Raw genomic sequence first — 21,581 nt, 5'->3', positions numbered from 1 at the left:
AATCAGATTTTCTTTGTTCAGGGTCTTCAGATTTGTATTTATGTTCTTTGTAGATACTAAAGTATAGCTGTAAAGCTGTCCTCAGAGCACTTAAATTAATTCAGTATTCTTTTGGTTTTACTTATACACCAGATACTTTAAAAAATACTTTCATACCACTCCTAAGCCTTGTAGTATTCTATTCTTCAGAGCAGGGTGCACAAAGCCTGGTTCAGTCAAACTGACCTGCTTGGGCTGTGTAGGTGAATCAGTAGTAAAAAAAACCAGAAGGAAAATAGTTATGGGTTGTTGTTTTTTACATATGTAACTGCCGGCTCAGATTAATTGCTGCATCCCTTTAAAGTCAAGCACACTTGACAATAAGTCAAGAAATAATCAATTTAAAACTGATGAAAGAGAAAACATCAGGGTCAAGTGGTCTAATAGAGGAGAAAGAAGGAATGGTACAAGTGAGGCAGGAAGCCACAGGGGAAGAAAAAATGTATAGAGAATAGAAAGAACCTTTGAAGAACCTTTCTTGCACTTTATGTACCAGTATAGCAACTGTTGAATTGCAAAGGTTTGGTCTTCTGTAGATAACCTGAATGTCATATGTATAAGATAATAAATAATCTGTTTTACTGAAACTGTATTTTAACTAACCCAAAGGTTTCAGTGTCTGACATTTCTCCAGATATCAAAGCAAGATGGAAATGTCTCTGTGTCAGAAACTGTATTCATCCCCTTTTGATCCTGGAAGGCCAGTCATCACAGATAATAAATCTTCCAGATACCTGTAGCTTACAGTACCTTATCTTGCAGTTTACAAGCTGCTTGAGACTTAGTTCTAAAGCAGCTTGGTCAATGCAGGTGTTTCAAATTTGCTGAAAGATAAGGAACAGTTTCTATTTTTTTTCCTCATAGCTGTATAAATTGTCTTTTATAATAAGAGCTTTTACAGAGCCACCTATCCTAGGTTCTTGCTGTCACTGGGATCAAACTGATGGGTATAACAAGAGTTTAGACACACTCCTCTGCAGCTGTTATTTGGAAGCATAAAGTTAAGCTGGATGTTCTTTAGTCCAGTTTCAAGTAAATATGTATGGTATCTGTTTGCCTACTACCAATTTTCTTTTTTTTTTTTCTTCTCCAGATTTATGCTATCATGAAAGAATGCTGGAACAATAATGTTGCCCAGCGCCCCACCTTTCGGGATCTTTCTCAGCGAGTGGATCATATAAGGGAAAGCATGGGTGGATAAGAAAACTGTCCCTTCTTCAGAGGATGAGTTGGAATGCAGAACAAAAAAACAAAAAACTTGGTCAGCTGTGTATATTTGACATATGTACATGTGCACACATCTTTGCTGGAAGTAAAATCTTTGTGGCAAATACCCTATCTTAATCTTCATACTGAGGAATCCTGCTAGGGCTTTTTTATCAGGATATATTTGTCACTATGAGAACATGTTGAAATTCTCAATAGGGAAAAAAATTACTTTTCTAAATTAAATAATGGGTGGTCATTCAGCAACACCATTATTTGCCTTACTTGGCAGTACAAAAAAGAGGTGACTTAAAACGTGATGAAACTAAGAGATAAAAAACCATTGTATTTCCATGTTAAAGTGGAGATGCCCAGAAAAGACTTCTAGAAATACTTTTACACTGAGTATATAGTGACTTGGCACCTTGTTTTGTGTGTTGCACAAAGACTTTTGTCTGTTAATACAGTTTCATGATTTTTTCATTGTTGATGCAGAACTGGCTTCTCTGTGTAACAAAACAGAAGTGGTTTGCTGTGCCTGTCTGAATCAGTTATCAGCCAGCAGTATATCCAAAGAGATGTAGCTGTGTGATGTACTGTAAGTAATTTGAGGGAAAGGGAGCAAATTGTGCTTTATTGGGAGAGACAGAAAACTTAGTAATCCACGCAAAAATTTTAACTTAAAAATGAAAAAGCAAAGATGTTTTCCTTTTATTCCTACTCTGAAGATACTGTGGTAACACATAGAAATGAATTCATTTTACACAAGGCAGTGTCTTCAGTGTAAATAAGAAAAAGCTAAGTATACTGCTTTTAAATGCTGCTCTTTTTTTCTTTCCCTCCTTGTAGTTTTTGTGCAGTCATAAGTGAATGAATTGAAACTTTCAAAGCAGGATTAAAAATCTAGAAAATTCCCTCACTTTCACAATTTCTCACTTTGCTGTTAAGATGATTATCTTAATATCTTCCTTCCAGCACAGAGCTCAGTATCTGATATAGCCAGTCACAACCACTTCAAGCCTGTTCTGTATTGAAGTGGCCCAAGCGTATTTATTTCTGTGGTAATACCCAACATGAGACTATTTAGAAGGAGGAGTTACAAGTGCAATTGCTCCACAGTCAGCGGAGGGCAAGGACATGATTCCAGTTACTGAGAACTGGAAGGAGATCAGAGCTACCTGAATGCTGTATAATTCAGCTTTTGAAATAAGTAACAAAAATTTTTTGGACAAGAGAGTGCTTGGTTTTGCCTTGAGGCATAAAACTTGGGGATAATCTCATATCTCAAAGCAGTATAATTGCAGGGTTTGTTTATTTTTAGTTCAAATAATCTTGTTTGTTTGTTTGTTTTTACTTAAGCATTATTGTTTGCAAAGTATAATGTTTGTTCGTTTTGGACTTCTGCTGAGAGAAGTTCAGTTAAGGGGATATGGCAAACTGACCTGACATCCAGACTTATATTTAAAATGAAGTGTTCATTTTTAAAATTTGTGGCAGTGAGTGAAACAGAGGTTACTTTCACTGTGGAGCCTCCTTAATATTTGTGGTTAACTACATCCATTTTACCAGAAATTTAAGAACCTCAACTTCTAAAAAAACCAAACCAAACCAAACCAAAAAAAAAAACAAAAAAAACCCACACAAAAAACCCTAAAAAATCTTTTCTTAGTATAATATAGTGCCAGTATAACAGTATTTTGTACCACTATGATGTTTCTCTCCCACAATCACTCCTACAAAATTACTATTTTATAGTACGAGAGAGTGCTAAATATGGAGAGCAGCATCAACTTTCTCTCTGCCCATTGCATTTAAAACTATTTCTGTTAGTGTTCTTGCCACCAAGCATTTGCATAGATAATTTTTCAAACCAATTTCACAGTCAGTTTTTAAGCTGCAAAGAACTTTGAAGTGGTTTGTTCAACTTAACGTGTTTTCTCAATTTCTATACCTTGCTTTGAGGATCTGAAATTTTGTGCAAAAAAATGTCTTTGCATTTGTAGTCTCAGTTACGTGTATTGTGGTTTTTTTGTAACAAAGGAGATAAAGCTTTAAAGTATCAAGACAGCATTTTAGCTGAATAACATATGCAGGAATTATGTAACATTTGCAGTGTATAACACTCAGTAGCTCACTGGTTTCAAATACATAGTAGACTAAACATAATTTATGTAAAAATCTCAGGGAAGTTTGTGTAATGCAATGAAGAAATCTTCCAGTCTGCTAATTTTTCAAATGAATTAAAGGTCTTTTTCTTGTTCTTACTGCATTTTGATTAATTACATAGTCTGTTTGATTGCATAAATGTAGTGGTGAATTCAAGGATGATTTTTAAGTGTCTTGTGGAGTGTTTTTGTTTGTTTTGGGGTTGTTGGTTTGTTGTTGTTTTTTTTTTTTTTTTACTTTAATACTATATCATTTTTAGAGAAAGCCATATCTTTACACTGCAGTGTAATTGTGTGGTGTTGGTCAGAGGCAGTCTTTTTTAACAAACAGAGGACTGTGTAGAGGGCTTGAGCATTTGGATTTAATGTTCTTAGCTGGGAGAATAGGACCAAGTAGTGCTTAGGACTCGGGAGAGGTATAGTCATCTGCAGTGTCAATATTTAGGTCCCAGAGCAGATCTGGTGGCTTTCTCAAAAAGCTGTTGAGGATGTAAATGTAGTGATTTTGCTGAATTTGCTACTGCCAATTGTGAAACCTTTAAAAAAAAACCCCAAAACAACACCGCCAAAACCCACTGTATTTTGTATTTTGAAAGCTCTCAGATCTACAGTAGCATAGATAATGTCATATTTTTACATGGCATTTGTATTAATAGACTAAGTACTTTGTTTTAGAAAATGTCTTCGGTTGGCATTGCATTTGTAATACTTTAGTGTAATCATTATGCTACCCAAATGCTGTTTGATTTTGTTGATAGAAGAGGTGCTGGTTTATGTATACATGACTGCTACTACAGTGTAGAATTAAAATATTAACTACTGCTTTGCACTTATATTGGAAGTGAAAGAATTTTTTAATAAGTGCACAATGTATCTTACAGAATCTCTGCAATCAAGTATTGTGTTGTGTAGTATTGGTTTGTAGTCTATCAGTATAAATATGTTAAGTTTCAAAGTTAGTTTTTAAATTTCAAATATTCCACACAGTATTCCACAAACTTGCAACAGTCATGTAGTAAGCCAGAGGAGAAATTAATTTTCAGGAAAAGAAACACATGTTCTTGTCAAGTCCTAGTACTGTTTAAAAAGCTCCCATAGTTGAGATAATTGTTGTTAAATGTGCTGATGAATGCAACTGTGAAAATATATGTAAGAATTATATTTTTCCCTCAAAATTAAATTTTTAGTTGTTGCATTTAGTTGAGATGTTGACCAGCTGCCCTGAAATGTATGGGAAAATATGTTACTGCATTAAGATGTAACTCTTGTGTAAAGAAAGCAAGCTTTTCAGGAATGTAGGATCACAAACACCTAGAGGTTAGAGTTCTGAGAGCAAAAGTAGAGGTGTAGAAGAACAAGACTAAAGGAAGAAGGATGATGTTCAGCATGGGAGAAGCTTTCTGGAATGTGAAATGCACAATGAATTATGAAAACCTGATGTCTACTGAAAATACCATATCATGACAAGTATGTGCTAATATATTTCTAAACTGTGTATTGTCTGCCTTAAGTCTGAAATATTCACAGACACCTAACCTGGCTGAAAAAATTTCAGTAATTACTATACCAAAATAAACTACTAAATGTTTTGCCATGCCAGACAACAATTCTGAAAAGGTGTTTGACTAAGAAGTTTTGTTCTGAATTTTTCTTTTTGAATAAGAGATTTACAGTACTTTATATTAAAGTAGAAAAAGTCCCTAGATGATAAGGAGCAGGGAGGAAAAGATACCTGCCACTTATGATTGAAATGTAAACATTTAAACACATGGTTCAGTGAAGAGAACATGAAAGGGATATTTTTAGAAAACTGTGTATCCATACCTGAAACTTAACTGTGTGTTTCTTTTTGCTTTTGGATAGTGAAAATAAACTGAATACAATGGAAGATACATGCCTAACAACATTTTCTTTTGTACACTAAAATTTGTTAGTGGTATTTAAATTACTGCTGAAGGCAGCTGTTCCATTTGATGAGGTAGAACACAGCACATACAACTTTCTGACCTTCCTAGAACAGCCATATTAAGCATTTATCCTTTGGAAGAAACTTAGATGTACCAAAGTGAAGGTGTTACCTAAACAATAAGACTGAGGGCTTTTAATATCTTTTTAAATGAAGGTTTTCACTAAGCAAATTAATTTGGTATGAAGAAACACTTCCTTTCGTTCTCAGTATTTAAAGAGATGCAAGTTTGTAATTCTGGTCTTCAAAAATTAGGGAAATTACTTCCTATGTTTAGGAACAATCAAAATCTTTTCCTATCAAAACATTCCTTTAAACAGCAATGTCTTTGGCTGACATTGCTGGCACACAAGTGAATAGAGTGAAAGGACCCTTATGGCAGGTCCTTATTTTTTGAAGACTGAAGTCAAGCTTAAGTTAAATCTTAAATGTTGCTTGGGATCTTTTCAGAGGTACTTTCAGAGGAAAGGATCTGCATAAGCTTATGTATCAGCGCCACGCTTCCCATGCGAAAGCTGCTGTATGCAGACTAGATGTTAAGGTTGATTAACCTTTTTAGTTTATAGATTAGCATTTTTGAGAAGAAGCCAGTCCTAAAAGTGACCTGATAGTTAGAAAAGTGATCTGACCAGCTGTGGCTCAGGAAACACATCCAGCATCCACATTTGATAGCTGCTGTTTTCAAGTGCTCTTGATGTAATTGTTTAGCTTATTGTTATTTCATTGTTCATGTTAGTTAAATTCAATAATAGACTTATTATTGCTAAGTGAAGTTCTTGTTGGGGAGAAATTACTGCAATTTTAAATGTATTGCAATACCCTTAAGCTAGATACTCAGATAAATTTAACTATTTAAAATAATTGATTTGTTAATATTCAATTTCTTGACGAAGTCTTCTAAAAGTTACGTAAAAATTGTTCTATATAATATAAAGACCAAAGTTAAAATTAGTTGACTAGGTTCAGTTAGAGTTGACAAGATTATAGTATCAAAGTGAAATCACTAATACAATGACATTTGTAGAACATTTATTCTCTTTTTAAGAAGTCAGTGATATGATTCAGCTGTATGACAGAGGAGATGAAACAAAATGATAATTTTGGTTCCCTGTGCACCATTCAACAAGATTATTACCCAGATAAAATTGATTGTATATATTTAAAATATTTGTACTGATCACATACTTTGAACTTACAGGAATTTTTTGCTATCCTTGTTTAGGTAGTCTGATTCATGGCAGTTCTGATACAACTGCAATAGTATGGCTTTTTCTACTGACATGCTTAATCTAGATTTTGGTTCTCCTCACATTTCCATTTCTTCTGAGTCTTTTACCAGGTGTCAGGTACCTTTATTGAAGTCATCTGACACAACTGCAATCTTATTATCCCTTATTACAATGAAACAAATTGAGATGTGTGTAATCAGACTTATCTCCACAGGTACAGAAGTTCAAGACCCAAGATTGACTGAAACTTCTAAGTATTCTGTTCTGTCATTTGTTACACATGCAGAACATTTTTGATATCTTCCTCTCTGTTCAGTCATTCAATTTGAAGATCTTAAAATACAGACAATAGAAGGAAATTGAATAAAATGGTGTTTGAGGGACATCCATTGTGTTGTACCCTGGCTACTATTTATTGGACACTGTTCATTACTAGACAGCACTCTCAGGGAAGAAGAGGAAAGCAGATGAGAAGGCACTGTGGCCACTCAAGCTGCACACAGTATGAAACCAGATGGTAGCAAAAACAAGCAGCTGGGATCCCTGTCACAGAATTTGGGCAATGACAAGGGGATTGGGAAGAGGACAGAAACTCTCAGCCTCTGGAGGTAATTTCTGTCAAAGGGGAGGGAAAGATGTTCTTTCAAGGAAGACCTAGTACACAAAAGGGTGTTCACCACCATGAACAAAAAAAAAAACATTTCTCGAAGATAGTGCCCAAAAGCAGTAAGGTGCAGAAAGCTCCCATAGCTTTATGTCCCCTCCCTCTGCCAGTCTGAAAACAACTAAGAGCTGTAACAAAACCAACTTGGAAGATAGATCATCTATGTTGCACTGCTCTTTTTTTTTTTTTTTTTTTTGACTGCTGAGCTCAACTGTGTTTGGCGCTGTTCCCCAGGCTTGGCTTGGTCCCATGTGGTTAATTCCAGCACCAGTGGGGCTTGGCTCAGCTGGAGCTTTGGGCCCTGTGCAGCTGCTTCCACTCTGACAGAGCCAGGGTTCAAAAGAGCAGAGCAGGGACTGGGGTGACAGAGCAGGGCTGAGTCCACCAAGCAGATCCTGATGGCACACTTCCCCTTCTTGCTGATCCTTGGCTTTTCCTGCTGAGACCATATCCCCATTGATATGTGTGCGTCATGCAGTACACCATGTCATCACACCCACACGGCACTGAAAACTCCATCCCCTTTCCTTGTAACCAGGACACTGTGAAATGTGTGCTGCAGCCCAGCAGATCAAGCAGGTAAACCCCTGTGCTATGGTGGATGATAGTCAGAAGAAAAATTCGGGGCAGGGGAAGTCTGGCAGATCCATCACATCACACTCACCCAAAGGCAAAGCGCTACATGCTTACAAATAGCGGCACAACCACTGGATGGCTGGAGTGGTACCCTGTGCCTCAGACCACTGTGGAATGCCCCTGTTCCTAACAGACAGGAATTTGTCCCCTGTTGTGTTGCTAATAACTCCTCCCTTGACCCGAACCCTAACTCCACCCCTGCGATACCCTATAAAAACCCCACAACCCTTCCTTTCCTCTCCATCCTGTCCACCTCCCTGGGGATAATAAATGGATTCTCAAAGATCTGTCTCGTTTATTCCCATCCTCAGCGCCAGCAGCTGCACCCCTCTCTGGACACGATGAACCCAGTTGCAACACAGTGCAAACAAGTTCTGACTGACTGCTAGACAGCTGGAACAATACAGAAGACTCTGACTTTTCCTATGCCCTGTTCACTTTCTGAGCCTTCTAATTTAGATACACTGAGATGAACACACAGTTTGCTCTCTCATGCAGCACTCGGTGAGAGTGGAAGAGACCCAAAAGAACTAGAACTGAAAGATTTAAGATGAATGTTGGGAATGCAGGAAATCTAACAAGGTGTGAAAAGAACCAGACTCTTCTCTGCAATGGAAATACAGCTATACTGCTACAAACCTTAAGAGGTTCTGAAAAAGTTCCTTGCTGTTCAAGTAAATTGGCCCACATTGTACCTTGTATCAGGGCTGGTAGGATCTGTGGGATGCAGATGCCTTAAACGAGGAAGATGTCCTAGCTGTCAACAGTCCATTGCAGAGCACACCGGCTGCTCACGTTACTGAGAAGCTCCAAGACCAACAGCTACCACATGTCAGCAGGACAGGAATTTTGACTTGCCTTTTGAAATAAAGGGCTGTCTCTTAAAAGCTCTACACAGAGGGCACAAGACTGCTGGGGTCAGCATGGCACTGCATGGGAGCCCTCAGCCCACTGCTGTGATGTCAAATGAAAAAAGGTCAGGAGGAAAAACTGTATTGCTACATGGCAAACACCTAATCTCTTGGTGCAGGGACAAAAAGATGCAAGACTACACAGACAGAGAAGCATTCCAACAGTGGCCTTTGGTGTCAGGACTAGCTGCTGCTGAGCTCAGTGACTTCTGCAGTACCAGAAGTGTATGGTCACAGGCAAACTACACTGGATAGCTGACACAGGGAAAACCTTCAATAAATTAACCACTGAGTAATGATACCAAAGAGCTGAAGCCATAGGGATCCCATTCTGATTCAGAGGCACTTTGCTTTCAGCTTGTTTGGACAAAACAGGTCCTGATGAGGCACTCCTCAGTGCCAGAAAGTATGCATCACTTGCTGGCTGAGATCTCACAGAAACTGGAAAGACCTGCAGAGTCTCAGGTCAAACAGTACAGTCCAGGGAAGATAATCCAGAAAAGGTATCATGTCTGACTGTGGGCTGTTTGGCTGGCCTATTTTGAAGGGCAGTACCCAAGAGTTGTCAAAGCACAGAAGTTGGCAGACGGTTTTAATTCTCATCTGACTTTCTGTACATGAGAGATACACTACATCACTCAACTGTGTTAACAATAATATGCTCTTGAAAAATCATAGAGATACATCACTCTTAAGGTTAAAACATGAGAATAGCACTTGAGGAACACATAGAAATTCAAATCTAGTGTGGAAATCTTCCAGGAAAAACATAGGTAGCAGGAAGCTTAGATGAAGAAAAAGAATCTGATGCACAAGCTGGAGAATTTGCTTTCCTTCCCTTTAATGCTGGTTCTCTAGAGTATGTAGGTCAGAAAACAGTATGGGACAAGCACATTGTTATAGTGCAGTATCTAATATCAAGATCTCACCACAAAGCAGGTGGCACAAAGCAGTCTTACAGTCAAGTATGTCTGTTGGAACTAAAATTCAGGGTAAGGAGCCAACAGCTCAGGTGTTTGTTTCCAAGATACATGAAAGCTGCGTGATTAATAGAATTAATTCAGTGTGTGGTGGGAGTGTGGCATAAATTAGGAAAGGACCCCCTTTGAGCTAATTGCTTATACAGGTGAGTGACTGCAGAGTAGGAGGTAGGATACAAATCTACCCAGGTTCCATTTGCTGAGTAGGAAAGGAGTTGTCATTTTCTACAGTCATTTCTCTACTGCCAGCTGAGTAGGAAACATGGTAGTCTCAGGAACTCTCCCTAAAACTCAGAGTGCTAACTCTAGATCTGTCTCCAGGTCTGCCTGAAGACAAAAATAAATGTCAATGTTTTTCCTGCCTGTAAGTGGAGGCTACAAAAGGGAAAAAAAAAATGGACAGCACATCTTCAGTAACTCATGAATCTGGATGTTTTCCACTATTGTTTAAAAAACTGGTAAAATAAAGAACTGGCCAAACAGGACTAGAGTTAGGAGGGAGATGTGTCTTTCAAGTGTCTGGGACTTGTCACACAGTTCTCTGTAGCATATTTAGCATTCTATCTATGTTCTTACATATCATTACTCCTTGAGGTACTGGGCTCTAGCTATACTGCAATCAACACATTGCATAATTGCATTAAGAGTTTTCCATCAGATTTAAAACAAGGAAGTAGCAGGGAACAGAGATGGGAAACCTGTTATTACATACTGCCCTGAATTTTTCCCATGCCTTTGGGCATTGTTCTAGGAGGTCATAGTCAGACCTGAATCAGACTACACTCGTAGTGAAAAAAATTCCCCAAAACATTCAGACTACACTCATGCAGACACAAATGGCAGCACTAGTATGGGAATGTGCTGGTATACCTCTTTCTACACATGAACTAAAAATAGCTGTTCAGAAGATGGCTCACACATCTTAATAGATTATCCAGAAATTGGACACTTCCTGTACACTAAGACTTAATCAACAGGACTGTAAAGAATTTCTGTAAGCAGCAAGTTGTTAAAACAATGTTTTCCTCAATACCTAATATGTCTGTGAAATAAATGTTGGAAAAAACCTCAATTTTTTCCTCATTAAAAAGTGTATGTTTCTGAACAGTTGTGATGGTAAGCAGAATGTTTTCCCTTAAACTGCTGTTCTCATGTTTATACTGCTGGATGCATATGGCAGCACTCCCAAAGGCACTTCAGCAGAGACAGTGTCCATTTGCTCTGCTATCTGGATCAATACCCAACTCAATCATTATTTTCCATTTTGAGCTATGTGCTCCAAAGCATGTTTGCTTCAAAGTGTGTTTGCTTTCCCTACCCAAATAGTCAGACATCTCATTTTACATAAAAAGCTTGCTTCTCATCTTAAAAAAAGTACCTCCGGACACCAAGTGACATGAGCAGTAGGCAGATGGCATCCTCAAGACCAATTGAGTGACATAATTGTCACCTTTGACTACATTGCAAAGAAATCATTAGAAAATACAGCCTAGTGTCACGGGAAAGAGAGAGGGAAAGGAAAGGAACACTTTGCATACTGTAATATGTACACAAATACTTTCTTACTCTAAAACACAGACTTAATTTTTGTCTGTGCCATCTGCCTTTGCCATGGCCTGCCTGCTAAAGTTGTTACACACTATGACAAGGCCTATTAGAGAAACCAAATGAAAACACAGATTTCACCTTTTCTCTGGGTTGACTCATACCTCTGAAAAAAGCCTGTTTATATCAGTTAAAGACTGATTTTTCTATTTATAATCCCATCTCAGCCTGAAACACTTCCAGTCAAACACTATTTCCACTAACACTATTTATAGTTTTACCAATAGCTTACATCTAACCCAGCAAGTTAAACTCCTGATTGTTCCATTCAAGGTTTAAACTCAAAAATTTAAGGTTTTAACTACATCTTTGTTTCACTCAAGTCTGCTATAACCATTTACTGGTTATAACCAGTCACCTTCTCCAATATTCCTTTTCAAAAGCTTGGGAGACAGTTTTCTAGCAAGACAAATACATAGAGGATAATTTTCACTTTCTTCTCGCATGGAATTTTCGTATTTTGGCTTTTCTTAGGGATTCTATCTACCTCTTATTCCTTACCCTACTACTAAGTAATCTTAACTCAAAAAATTCTTGAAACTGCTCAAAAATAAGGAATATTTCCCCTCAAACTACTCCTGTAATCTTCTAGGAAGTCCTAATCAAAACCCAAACCCAAAACTATCTGTGAAGAGAAGTGACTAGAACCCAATCTATAGACATTTAGCTAATCTGTTGCAAAAACAAACCCACCCAAAACTATAGCAGAATGTCACACAGTTGCTGTTTCCAATCAGAGTGGCAAAAAGCATCTAGAGTCACTTGTTTAAGAAGACAACTCATTTCTTCATAAATATTGTTACAAGGACAGAAGAGATGGTTATTTTCATGTGGAAGATAACAACATTCATAGTGAATGTCCGTTCTGCCCAATCTCTACTGAATTAAACTCATATCTTAAAAAAAAATAAAAAGGATTGATAGATGCCTAATTGCTGCAATAACAATAATATCTTAAGGAATATAAAAAAAAATATGCAATAATTGCAGAGACCAGTAGTCTAATCAAGGAATACTTGTCAAAAGATAATTTGAAGAGCAAAGCCAAAGGCATCAACCGCACAGCCTAAACCCTGAAGCATACTCTGAATCAACTACTGGTACAAAGTTAAGTTACCTTGAGCATCACAGAGGTCAGGAAAACCAAAACCCTCATATCAGGAACCATATTGCTAGAAATATAACTTTTGTACAATTGAGAAAAACATGCAGGAAGGCAAAAGGATTAGAAATTACAAAAAACAAATCAGCTATTCATGAATACAGTAGCAATTAGCAACTTAGAAGTATATCTGAATTAGTGTAGACCATCATACTTTAAGAATGTACAGAAAGATGTCTGAGTGTTTGTACAGCAAGTTACTTGATGCACATCCAGCACTCTCACTCAGCAGCAGTAGGGAAAAAATGGGGAAGTAAAGTAAACAAGGGATGATTGAAGTGTTAATACTCTAACTATTTAAGCTTAGACATAAATATATAAAAAAAAAAAATCAGGCTGCAAGTGTTGTGTTGCAGTAAAATTTCTATGAAGATAACACTGCATAAAAACCATTCTGCAGTCACAAGGAAATGGAAAATGTGTGGTCAAAATAATCAGCAAGCTGAGTCAGTGTCAAGTGGGATTTCAATTGGCAAAATATTCTTTCTCTACAGCTTTGTACCGTGAATCCCATTTTAGTATTGTTGGATGTTACAAGGAAGTTGGTGGGACTCTTTATTAGAAACTTAGTAGCAGTAGAAGTAAGGGATTCAAACTAAAAGAGGGAGAACTTAGGTTAGATAGTGAGGAAGAAATTGTTCTTTGTGAGGTGAGACTCTGGAACAGATTGCCCAGAGAAGCTGTGGATGCTCCATCCCTGGCAGTATTAAAGGCCAAGGTTGGATGGGGATCTGAACTACTTTATCCAGGTGAAGGTATCTCTGCCTACATCGGGGGGGATGGAATGAGGTGATCTTTAAGGTCCCTTCCAACAAAAGCCATTCTAGGATTCTATATTCATTTTTTGACAGATGAACAATAATTTGGCAACACTTAGTATAATTACATTTTATTGAAATATTGAAGTCCTTAAAGAGTTACAAAGATATAATACATTCATAATATAAGTGTAAAGGCTCAACATTAAAATGAAAATACTTAGTAAAAAATATAGATTAGAAGTTAATGCAGCAAAACAAACTCATTACAATTACATTTATGTTTTGTTTGTTTTGTTGTTTTTGGGCATTTTTTAAAGAAAACCAGCTACATTGACTGGCACATATAGACCAGATAAGATACAGCAAGAGTTTTCTTCCTCCATGAAGTAATCAATCAAGTAGTAACAAACTGTAACAAACACTGATTTCATGCACAAGTGTAGAGAGGATTTTAAACTCTGCATATAGTACTAATTTCAGCTTTTGTACAGCCCCATTTACAACACATTCCTGCCAAGCCCAGAGACTCCCGTTTTCTTCTGGGATACCTGGCCCAAAGGTAGCTGCTTGATTCCACAGGATTTGCATTTCCTGTTCCTCCCCTGTCCTTCTGAACAGCTTCCTCTACCTGGTGAACAAGTTTTTTTAAGTCACCTGCCATCGGTACATATTCATTATAGTAATTTAAACTATACAAGTCCTTAAATGTCTCCCATCCAAGAAATGGGCTGCTTCTCTGCAGCTGCTCCACTTCAGGATCCAAAACTGATTGCAGGTTGAAGCTTCCCAGTAGTTTGTTACTTGCTGTTTGTGCAGAATCTGTTTTAAAGAGAAGACATATCTTAAATTCAGACTGTAGGAGCAAGAAAAGGATTACACAGCTCTAAGAAATAGCAACAAAACCCATTCAGTTAGTAATAAGTGAAACACTGTTATGTAGGAGGACTGTCAGTACTTGAGAGTCTCCACACCATGACTTGTAGCTTACTTTTAGCAGAATCTATGTTTTAAAGTCTATACTTCCTGTTAGACATGCAGAGTACACAGAAACAACCGTAACTGAAGTAAAGGCATCCTGTCACAACTGCAGTGTTATTGATAAAGAAGTCTTAATTTTTCCACAGAAACAGAATTTTGTTGTAAAGGCATGTATCCAGAAACACCACAGAGCTGTGTCTTGTGTTGGATGAATTAGATCAGACCCCTCCTCTCCTGTGCACAATCACACGAAGTAGCATCATGTGAAGAACAAATGTAGGAAGGACTAAATAAGCAAAGATTGTATGTAAACTGATTCCTAGATTGCATTTTTCTATAGCTATTTTTAACTGATGCTTTCCTCTCATCTCTTTAATTTCTCAAGGCATATCAGGGGCTTGCAGAATTTACTTATTACATGCTTCATCTCACTGACTAAAGTGTTCTCAAAAATACAGCCCTACTTCCTTTCACCTTATACTGTTTTCTCTTGATTTTGCTTCTGCAAGACAAGAGGCATTGCTTACTTCAGCTAATGTGAAAAAAACCAGCTTATTCAATTCTTAATTTTAAAAGAATCCAAAATAAGTCTTTGTCTTGTCATCTTAATGCTGTTAATACAGTTAAATTTTTGTTTCAGAAAGCTGAAAGAACATGAGAATATCCAGCAACTTTTCTATTTACTTAAATATGGCTAATTAGTATATAGAACCTAATTTTCAGATAGAACAGCTGCCTGAGTAGGTGCAAAAATAAAAGTAGCTGTAGCTACTTTAGTAATTAGACAGTAACTGCCATTTGATAGTCTTTAGGGTGGAGAAGTCTTCTAGTTAGACATCATGCAGCATAGTGGAGATTCCTTAGTGACTGTTGTTCTCAGGAGCTGCTATTAACAAAAAAGAAAGCAAAATTTGCTGAGCAAGGACATAATCCCCACAGAAGCTGTATGTAAGTAATTTGTTATAATTACAAAGGTTACTTTTATCTTTTACTCAACCTGTTGGGGGGGAAAAAGTGGCAAAAATTCCCAGAAAACCCAGAATACTGGCTTCATTAGCTGCCTGAAGATTTAGGTTATAAAGTGTGTTTAATCAGAAAAAAAAAAAAAATCTCTTCCATTGCACGTTTTAGCCATAATTCCAACTTTGTCCTTTTAAAAACCGTTATTTTTCAGTATTCAAAACACCAACATAAATTAGAATAATCACTTAAAATTACTATTACATTTACCGCAGTTTGAGAACACAGCCCAAAAGATTGTCACCTGGGGCACCAGAGTCCATGCTCCCCAACTCTTTGATGCAGAGAAGCACCAGAGAGTGATAACATCGCGCGCGATCCCACATCCGTGGCGCTTCCGCACATCCCGGGAGCTCTTACGGGCAGCGCGGCGTCAGGGCTCCAGTCCGGGAGGGAAACCCCGGCAGGAACCCCACTTCGTTCCGCCGATCGAGGAATTATGGAGCCTTGGGGAGAGAAGCCATAGCAACAGGCATTCCCCACCGCTCCCCAGGGCGCATGAGATCTCCCCACACGGCCAAGAGAGGGGAGAATCGTGATTTTGTGGGATTTTGTAGTAGAAGCTCCTCTGCGGCCGGCAGCCCTGCGCAGCCGCGCGGTATCTCCGAACTGACCAAAAACTTTGCGGATTATCCCGGCAAATAATGCCCCAGTCCCTGCGGTCCCTTTCCCTCTGTCCAAAAGTCTCGGAAATGCCAACTAGGATCTAGAGGGAAAGCGAGAGAGGGACGGGGACCATCCCTCAGCGGCTCAGGGCGGGAGGAGCGAGAGTCGCCGCGGGGCGCTCGCCCTTCCCCATTCCCTCCCGTTCTCTCCATCCCTCCTCGCAAGCCGTCGCTCGGCAGCGAGCGAAGCGCCCCGACAGCCGCCTGCCCCTCGGGCTCGCTCCTGGGACACTCACCGGCCGCGGGCGCCGGCTCCACCGCCAGCAGGGAGAGCCGCTTCCAGCGGGACCCGCCGCAGGTGAAGATGACGGCGCGGATGAACTCGCGGCCGCACAGCTTCACCCCGTACCCGTCCCCCTCGCCCGCGGGCAGCACGGCGCCGGGATGCCCCGGCGGTGCCGCACACAGCAGTGCCACGGCGGCGCACAGCAGTCGCAGCTTGGCCATCCCCATCGCGCCGTCCCCGTCCCGCGGGCGCGTTCCCAGCAGACCCGACGGCCGCCACAACGTCCCCGACCGCGGCGTCCAGCCCAGCCCCGCCGCTGCCCGCCTTTTATGCTCTGCGATCGGCGCTGAGTCACCGCCCCGGCCCCGGCCCCGGCCCCGAGCCCCCTCCCCTTCCTCGGTGCCGCGGCTGTCGTCTCCCGCGAGACGGTCCCTGTGCCTGAAACAGCCGTCGAGGAGCCCTCGGGCAGCGCCTTCCTCTCTTTCTGGCCTGGCTAGCTGTCGCGGCTCTTCACGCCGTCGTGCCTCACCTTCGGCCTCCCTCCTCGGGCTCCTGGCCCACACCTACCTGGAGACACACTCCTTTTCCTCCGCCGGCTCTGGGCCTCAGCTGTTCCTGTTTGTGGCCAGATAGCAGTGCCGATGCCCTTTCGTATTGCTTTGAAAACGTGAAAAACTTAATTTCGACTGTTTTTGCCATTGTAGGTCTGGAATCTCCATAACTACCTCTGTGTCCTAAAAATGCTGTCTGACATAAAAAGACAGAAACAAGTGAAGTAAAAGAAATGCACTTTCAAGGAAGTACTTCAGCTGTGGATACTTGAAGGGGGATTTCAAAGCCTGAATTCCTCTCAGGTTTGTTGTACTGGAGGCCTGAGTTCAGTGGTAGCCATAGGCATCTAAGTGTCAGAGATACCCTGGCTCGAATGTGGGCATCGTAGAGATTTGGAGCTCCACATCTGTGTATCTTCTGAATAGGGCCCAACAGGCTCTTGCTGACAAGGGTAGTGGTCTTTGGACTCCATGCAGAACTATGCACTCTGTGAAAGTAAACTTTACTTCTGGATTTGTTTGTTGGCTTAGTGTTTTTTTGGTTTTTTTCTCCAGTACAATAGGACAAGAAGTGGTTGCTGTCACCTTTTATAAGTCATACTGTGAAGAACCAGAAAAGTTAATCTCTCTTAAAATACTTTGAAGCTATTGTCTATAGATCTTTTCACATGAAAGATATACTTTCAAACCCTTGACTATTGTTGGCATATAAAAAACCCCCTCAAAACTCAATCTAGAAGGAGAGCACAGAGAAGACATACAGCTACAGACTAGTGTACAAAGGTGTATGATTCACTTGTGCTGGCAGAGAAGTTACAGTCTCCAGTCTCCTGTTCAAGGAGGACTTGGGTGCTTTACACTGAGCTGGATCTAGAACAAGGCTGTGGAGGGCTAAAATAGTGAGTAAAGTTGTTGTGTTCAACCCCAGCCAGCCACTAAGCCCCACACAGCCACTTGCTTGTTCCCACATTAGTATGACTGGGGAAAGACTTAGAATAAGTGAGAAAATCATGGCAGGTTAATAGGGAAAACAAATCCTGCACACAAAAGCAAAGAAAAATAGAAATTGATTCAGTGCTTCCTGTGGGCACACAGGTGTTCAGCCATCTTGGGAAGACAAATGCCATGGCTCCAAATGTACCCTCCTTTCTCTTTCGTCCTTTCCCCCGCCCCCACTTCATATACCAGTATGATATCCCTTTATTCATTTTGGGTCATCTGTCCTGACTGTATCTCCTCACAAGCACCCACAGTCCCCTCACCAGTGTGGCAGTACCAGAAGCAGAAAGGGCCTTGACTCTTATCTGTTCAGCAATAACAAAAACATCTCTCTATTATTAACCCTGTATTCAGCACAAATCCAAAACACAGACCAACACCTGCCACTGAAAAAATTAAAATCTACCACAGCCAAATTAAAAATTAAAATCTTCCCCAGCCAAAACACAGACAGTTTTCTTTTTGGTCCAGTCTTAAGTGTTTAAACAGTGATACCTCTTCAGCAGTAGGCACCATCATCCAGAATGTTACTAGGATGCAATCTGTAGAAGTGGAGGCTGCTAATCTGAAATTCCTGAAGAACAAAACCTTGATCTGTTCCTCCCTCAGTTGAAGTCTTACCTACTATACTGTTACAGACAGAAGTTGTGCAGGGGTAATTACAACTTGAATTTTGAGAGCAGCACCTTGATTTTGTTGGTCTCTGATTTTGTTGGACTTTTTCTGAAAATACCATCACATCAGGTGGACTTCTGCAAGGACTTTAAGTAGTCTTCTAGACAACAGATTTATTTTCAGTGTCTGAAAAGCTGTAGTAATGTGAAAAAGCTACCAGGACAAGGCAAGAAGGATAGTACCTGCTGAGTGATTAGAAAAACTGCTATTCAAAACAAAACATGCAGAAGAAGATTAATAATATAAATTTAGCAAATCTGAAGTAACTATATAACTTCCTACTGTTTGTTTTATAAAGAAGAAAAAACAACAGCAGAGCAAAGAAACTAATTTCCATTCATGATCTATAGAATGTTTCAAGGCAAGTACATCCAATGTACTGGCTCAATGCAAGTATTTTTTATTTTTTATTTCTTAAAAGAGGTAAAGATAATTGTACTACTTCTCTCCTTGTACTAAATTGTTAATCTGTTGAGCAATAGCAAAATTTATAGAAGGTAAAGGTGGTTTCATGGAAACTGGGGACTAAATAAAAAAGATATCCTTTAACAATATCTCAGTAGCCTTGAATGCCTTGAATTAAAGCCTTATTCCCATGACTCCCAAGTGTCAAAAAAAACCATGAGTAAGACAAAAACTTACTGATTTCATTAGATATTTTCCAGAGACTTAATTTCAAATTCATGCAATTCACTGCTGCAAGAATAACTTAGTTTTTGAAAGATGTCCAAATATGAATTTACAGTATTTCTAAAGTTTGCTTAGTACCATACAGGATTCTGCAACAAATGGGAAATACCACTGCATCAATGTTATTGATGACCAAGCACGAGCATTATCCAGTTACCTTCATTAGAGGATTGTGCAGTTTAGAAAATAGTTCAATCTTAAGAAAGCTCATAATTGAAAAAGTTAAGAAATCCATGCATTTTTGCATAATGAAGTCCAAGGCTGATTAAGAAATAATGCAGAAACAATCTTGTTTGTATACATCCACATAAGTGTCTTTCCTTTCTTTTAAGAGCAGCAACATACAGTCAGCAATAAAATAACTCCAAAGCATGTAGGAAGGGGCCATGCTTTTCAACTTTCCTTATTGTAGGAAGGGGCCCAAACTGGACTCTCCAAAGGGACTTTGCTTGTTTCTCCTCAATGCTCATATATACTACCACAACCAGATAAACAAGAGTGAGGTGGAAGCACTTGTGGTTTGCAGGTGGCATGCACTTCCTTGGGTTCATAATTTGAACACAAACAGCTTAATTTTGGCATCTAATAATGACTGACTTCTCCCTTTTCCAGAACAGTCTTGCTCCAAATGATACTGATTCAGGATGTATGGCTATCAGACATAATAACCAGAAAAACCCAACAGAATTAAGGTGGTAAGAGTAGTGCCTTCAGGCCAGAACAGGCTCACCCTGGAATTGCTCTCCTTTTTTCCCTAGTGATTCATGGAAACAAAGACAGTTGTTGTGATATATTAAAGCAAGTGTAAGAGCTGAGGCCAGTTGAACACAAATGACGGAAAGGAGTGGAATGTTTTAGGTGCTTTATTTATTTCTATAATAAATATGATTAATAGGAACAACTTGTGCTGTAAACATGTATTTCTCCAAAGTAAACCTTGTCACTGCTAAGCCCCTGTTTTCTTTCACTGTCCTCTGAAGGAAGTTATACCATTCAATTATTCTGTATCTGTCATTTTGTCACAGATATGACTGTGCACAGCACATGCAAGCATTTTGATTAATACACTGGCAGAAGAATTAACTAACTGCAACAAAGAACAAGCATCTTCAAAACAAAACCATGCATTTTTCAAAAAACAAAAGCAAAGCAAACAGTAAAAAATAAGGAAAAATAATGATGAATAACCCTTAACTCCTTGATGATTTTTGGCACATTCTATGTAGCCCATCTAAATCTATTTCTGGGTTAGACCATCTTGCTTAGAGCCTTTTCCTTAATATATTTGGTAAATTTCACTGATACTGTGTAATACTGGATTAAATTTACCCCATTTCTGTCACATTTTAGTGTGGAGTCTTGCAATAGACTAACATTATTGATCTAAGTTCAAACTTCAGGAGAAAAAAAATCAAATTTAGTTTGGATGGACTAATATATAGCTACCCTATTATTCCCTAAAACTGCTATGTGGATCATGATTTTGCTCCCTTTAACACTGGCTTTTGATCAAACACCATAATCAGGATTCTGTCACAAGCACACAGATATTGATTCCTAACTCACAGTGGATACAATTAGGGCATTTCCTAATCTTCTAAGATTTTTAAGTAAAACTGTTTTATGGTCTGTTAAAACCATTCTCTTGTGAAAATATCTTTCATAGGATTAAAATGTGGGCTAAAAGGCACAGATGGAGACATAGAAATACCCAAAAAGGCTGGTTCAATTGTTTTTCTTTTTTTGGAAGAAAGAGTATCAATAGATGACAGATATCAAAACATACAAGACTTCTTTAAAATTAAAGGAAGGTGGACTTCAGAACTTGGAGGAAAGATAGTAAATGCCCTGTTATTCAAAGCAAAAGAAGAAGGTGGAGTACTTGTGTTCGTTTTATTACACTGACCAGTAAAACATGTCACATTTGAGATCAGTTACTGACTGTAAGCACTGTTAACATGAAGGGGACAGAACCAATTACAGAAGTGACTGCAGAAGTTAATGCACTTTCAGAAGTCAAACTGTGGAAACTGTGCTATTAATTTCTTCTGCACTGAGAAACTTTTGTTTCATTATATTTTTGCCCATCTTATTGTAACAATATTCTAAGTTTAGTTAAGTAGACTTCAAAATCATATATGGGGCATTATCTCCAGCTGAAATTTAATTTTTAATTCAACAAATTGTCAGTATAGACTCTGGCTTAATTCATTTTTGGATGCTTTTTGAGTGTTTGTTTTTCATTCCACAATTAGATTAACGCTAGAAGAATTTCCATCCAAAACACAAAACAATCTGTTTCTAAACAAGATTTCCAATACAGAAACAATTTTTCCAAGTGTGACATCAGAACATTAAAGTATACTAAAACTATATTCTTGGGATATACCGTCTTAGAGCAAAGGCATGCAAAAAATCACTCAGTTTTTCAGTACTTGTAAGGCCACTTGGAT

General features: G+C 38.9%; 2 protein-coding genes across 16 annotated transcripts in view; one reads left to right on the top strand and one right to left on the bottom strand.

Moving 5' to 3' along the window:
* Window positions 1-5,298, top strand: part of JAK2 (Janus kinase 2) — an 88,421-nt gene extending 83,123 nt beyond the window's left edge. For all 15 annotated transcript variants that reach the window (XM_054003585.1, XM_054003595.1, XM_054003583.1 and 12 more), the window contains one exon: window positions 1,133-5,298. In XM_054003585.1, coding sequence (XP_053859560.1) covers window positions 1,133-1,240 — 108 coding nt within the window. In that variant the 3' untranslated portion in view covers window positions 1,241-5,298. The remainder of the gene's footprint in view (window positions 1-1,132) is intronic.
* An 8,229-nt stretch (window positions 5,299-13,527) lies between these two features.
* LOC128822181 (relaxin-3-like) lies at window positions 13,528-16,440 on the bottom strand. Its single transcript, XM_054003817.1, has 2 exons — window positions 16,224-16,440; window positions 13,528-14,143 (listed from the first exon to the last, which is right to left on the bottom strand). Exons 1-2 carry the CDS (start codon window positions 16,438-16,440, stop codon window positions 13,776-13,778), a joined length of 585 nt encoding a protein of 194 aa, XP_053859792.1. The 3' UTR covers window positions 13,528-13,775.
* Between the last annotated feature and the right edge of the window lie 5,141 nt (window positions 16,441-21,581).

The sequence above is a fragment of the Vidua macroura genome, chromosome Z (assembly GCF_024509145.1).
Source record: "Vidua macroura isolate BioBank_ID:100142 chromosome Z, ASM2450914v1, whole genome shotgun sequence".
In the NCBI taxonomy this organism is placed as follows: domain Eukaryota; kingdom Metazoa; phylum Chordata; class Aves; order Passeriformes; family Viduidae; genus Vidua; species Vidua macroura.
This window is presented reverse-complemented; position numbering and strand designations above follow the sequence as displayed.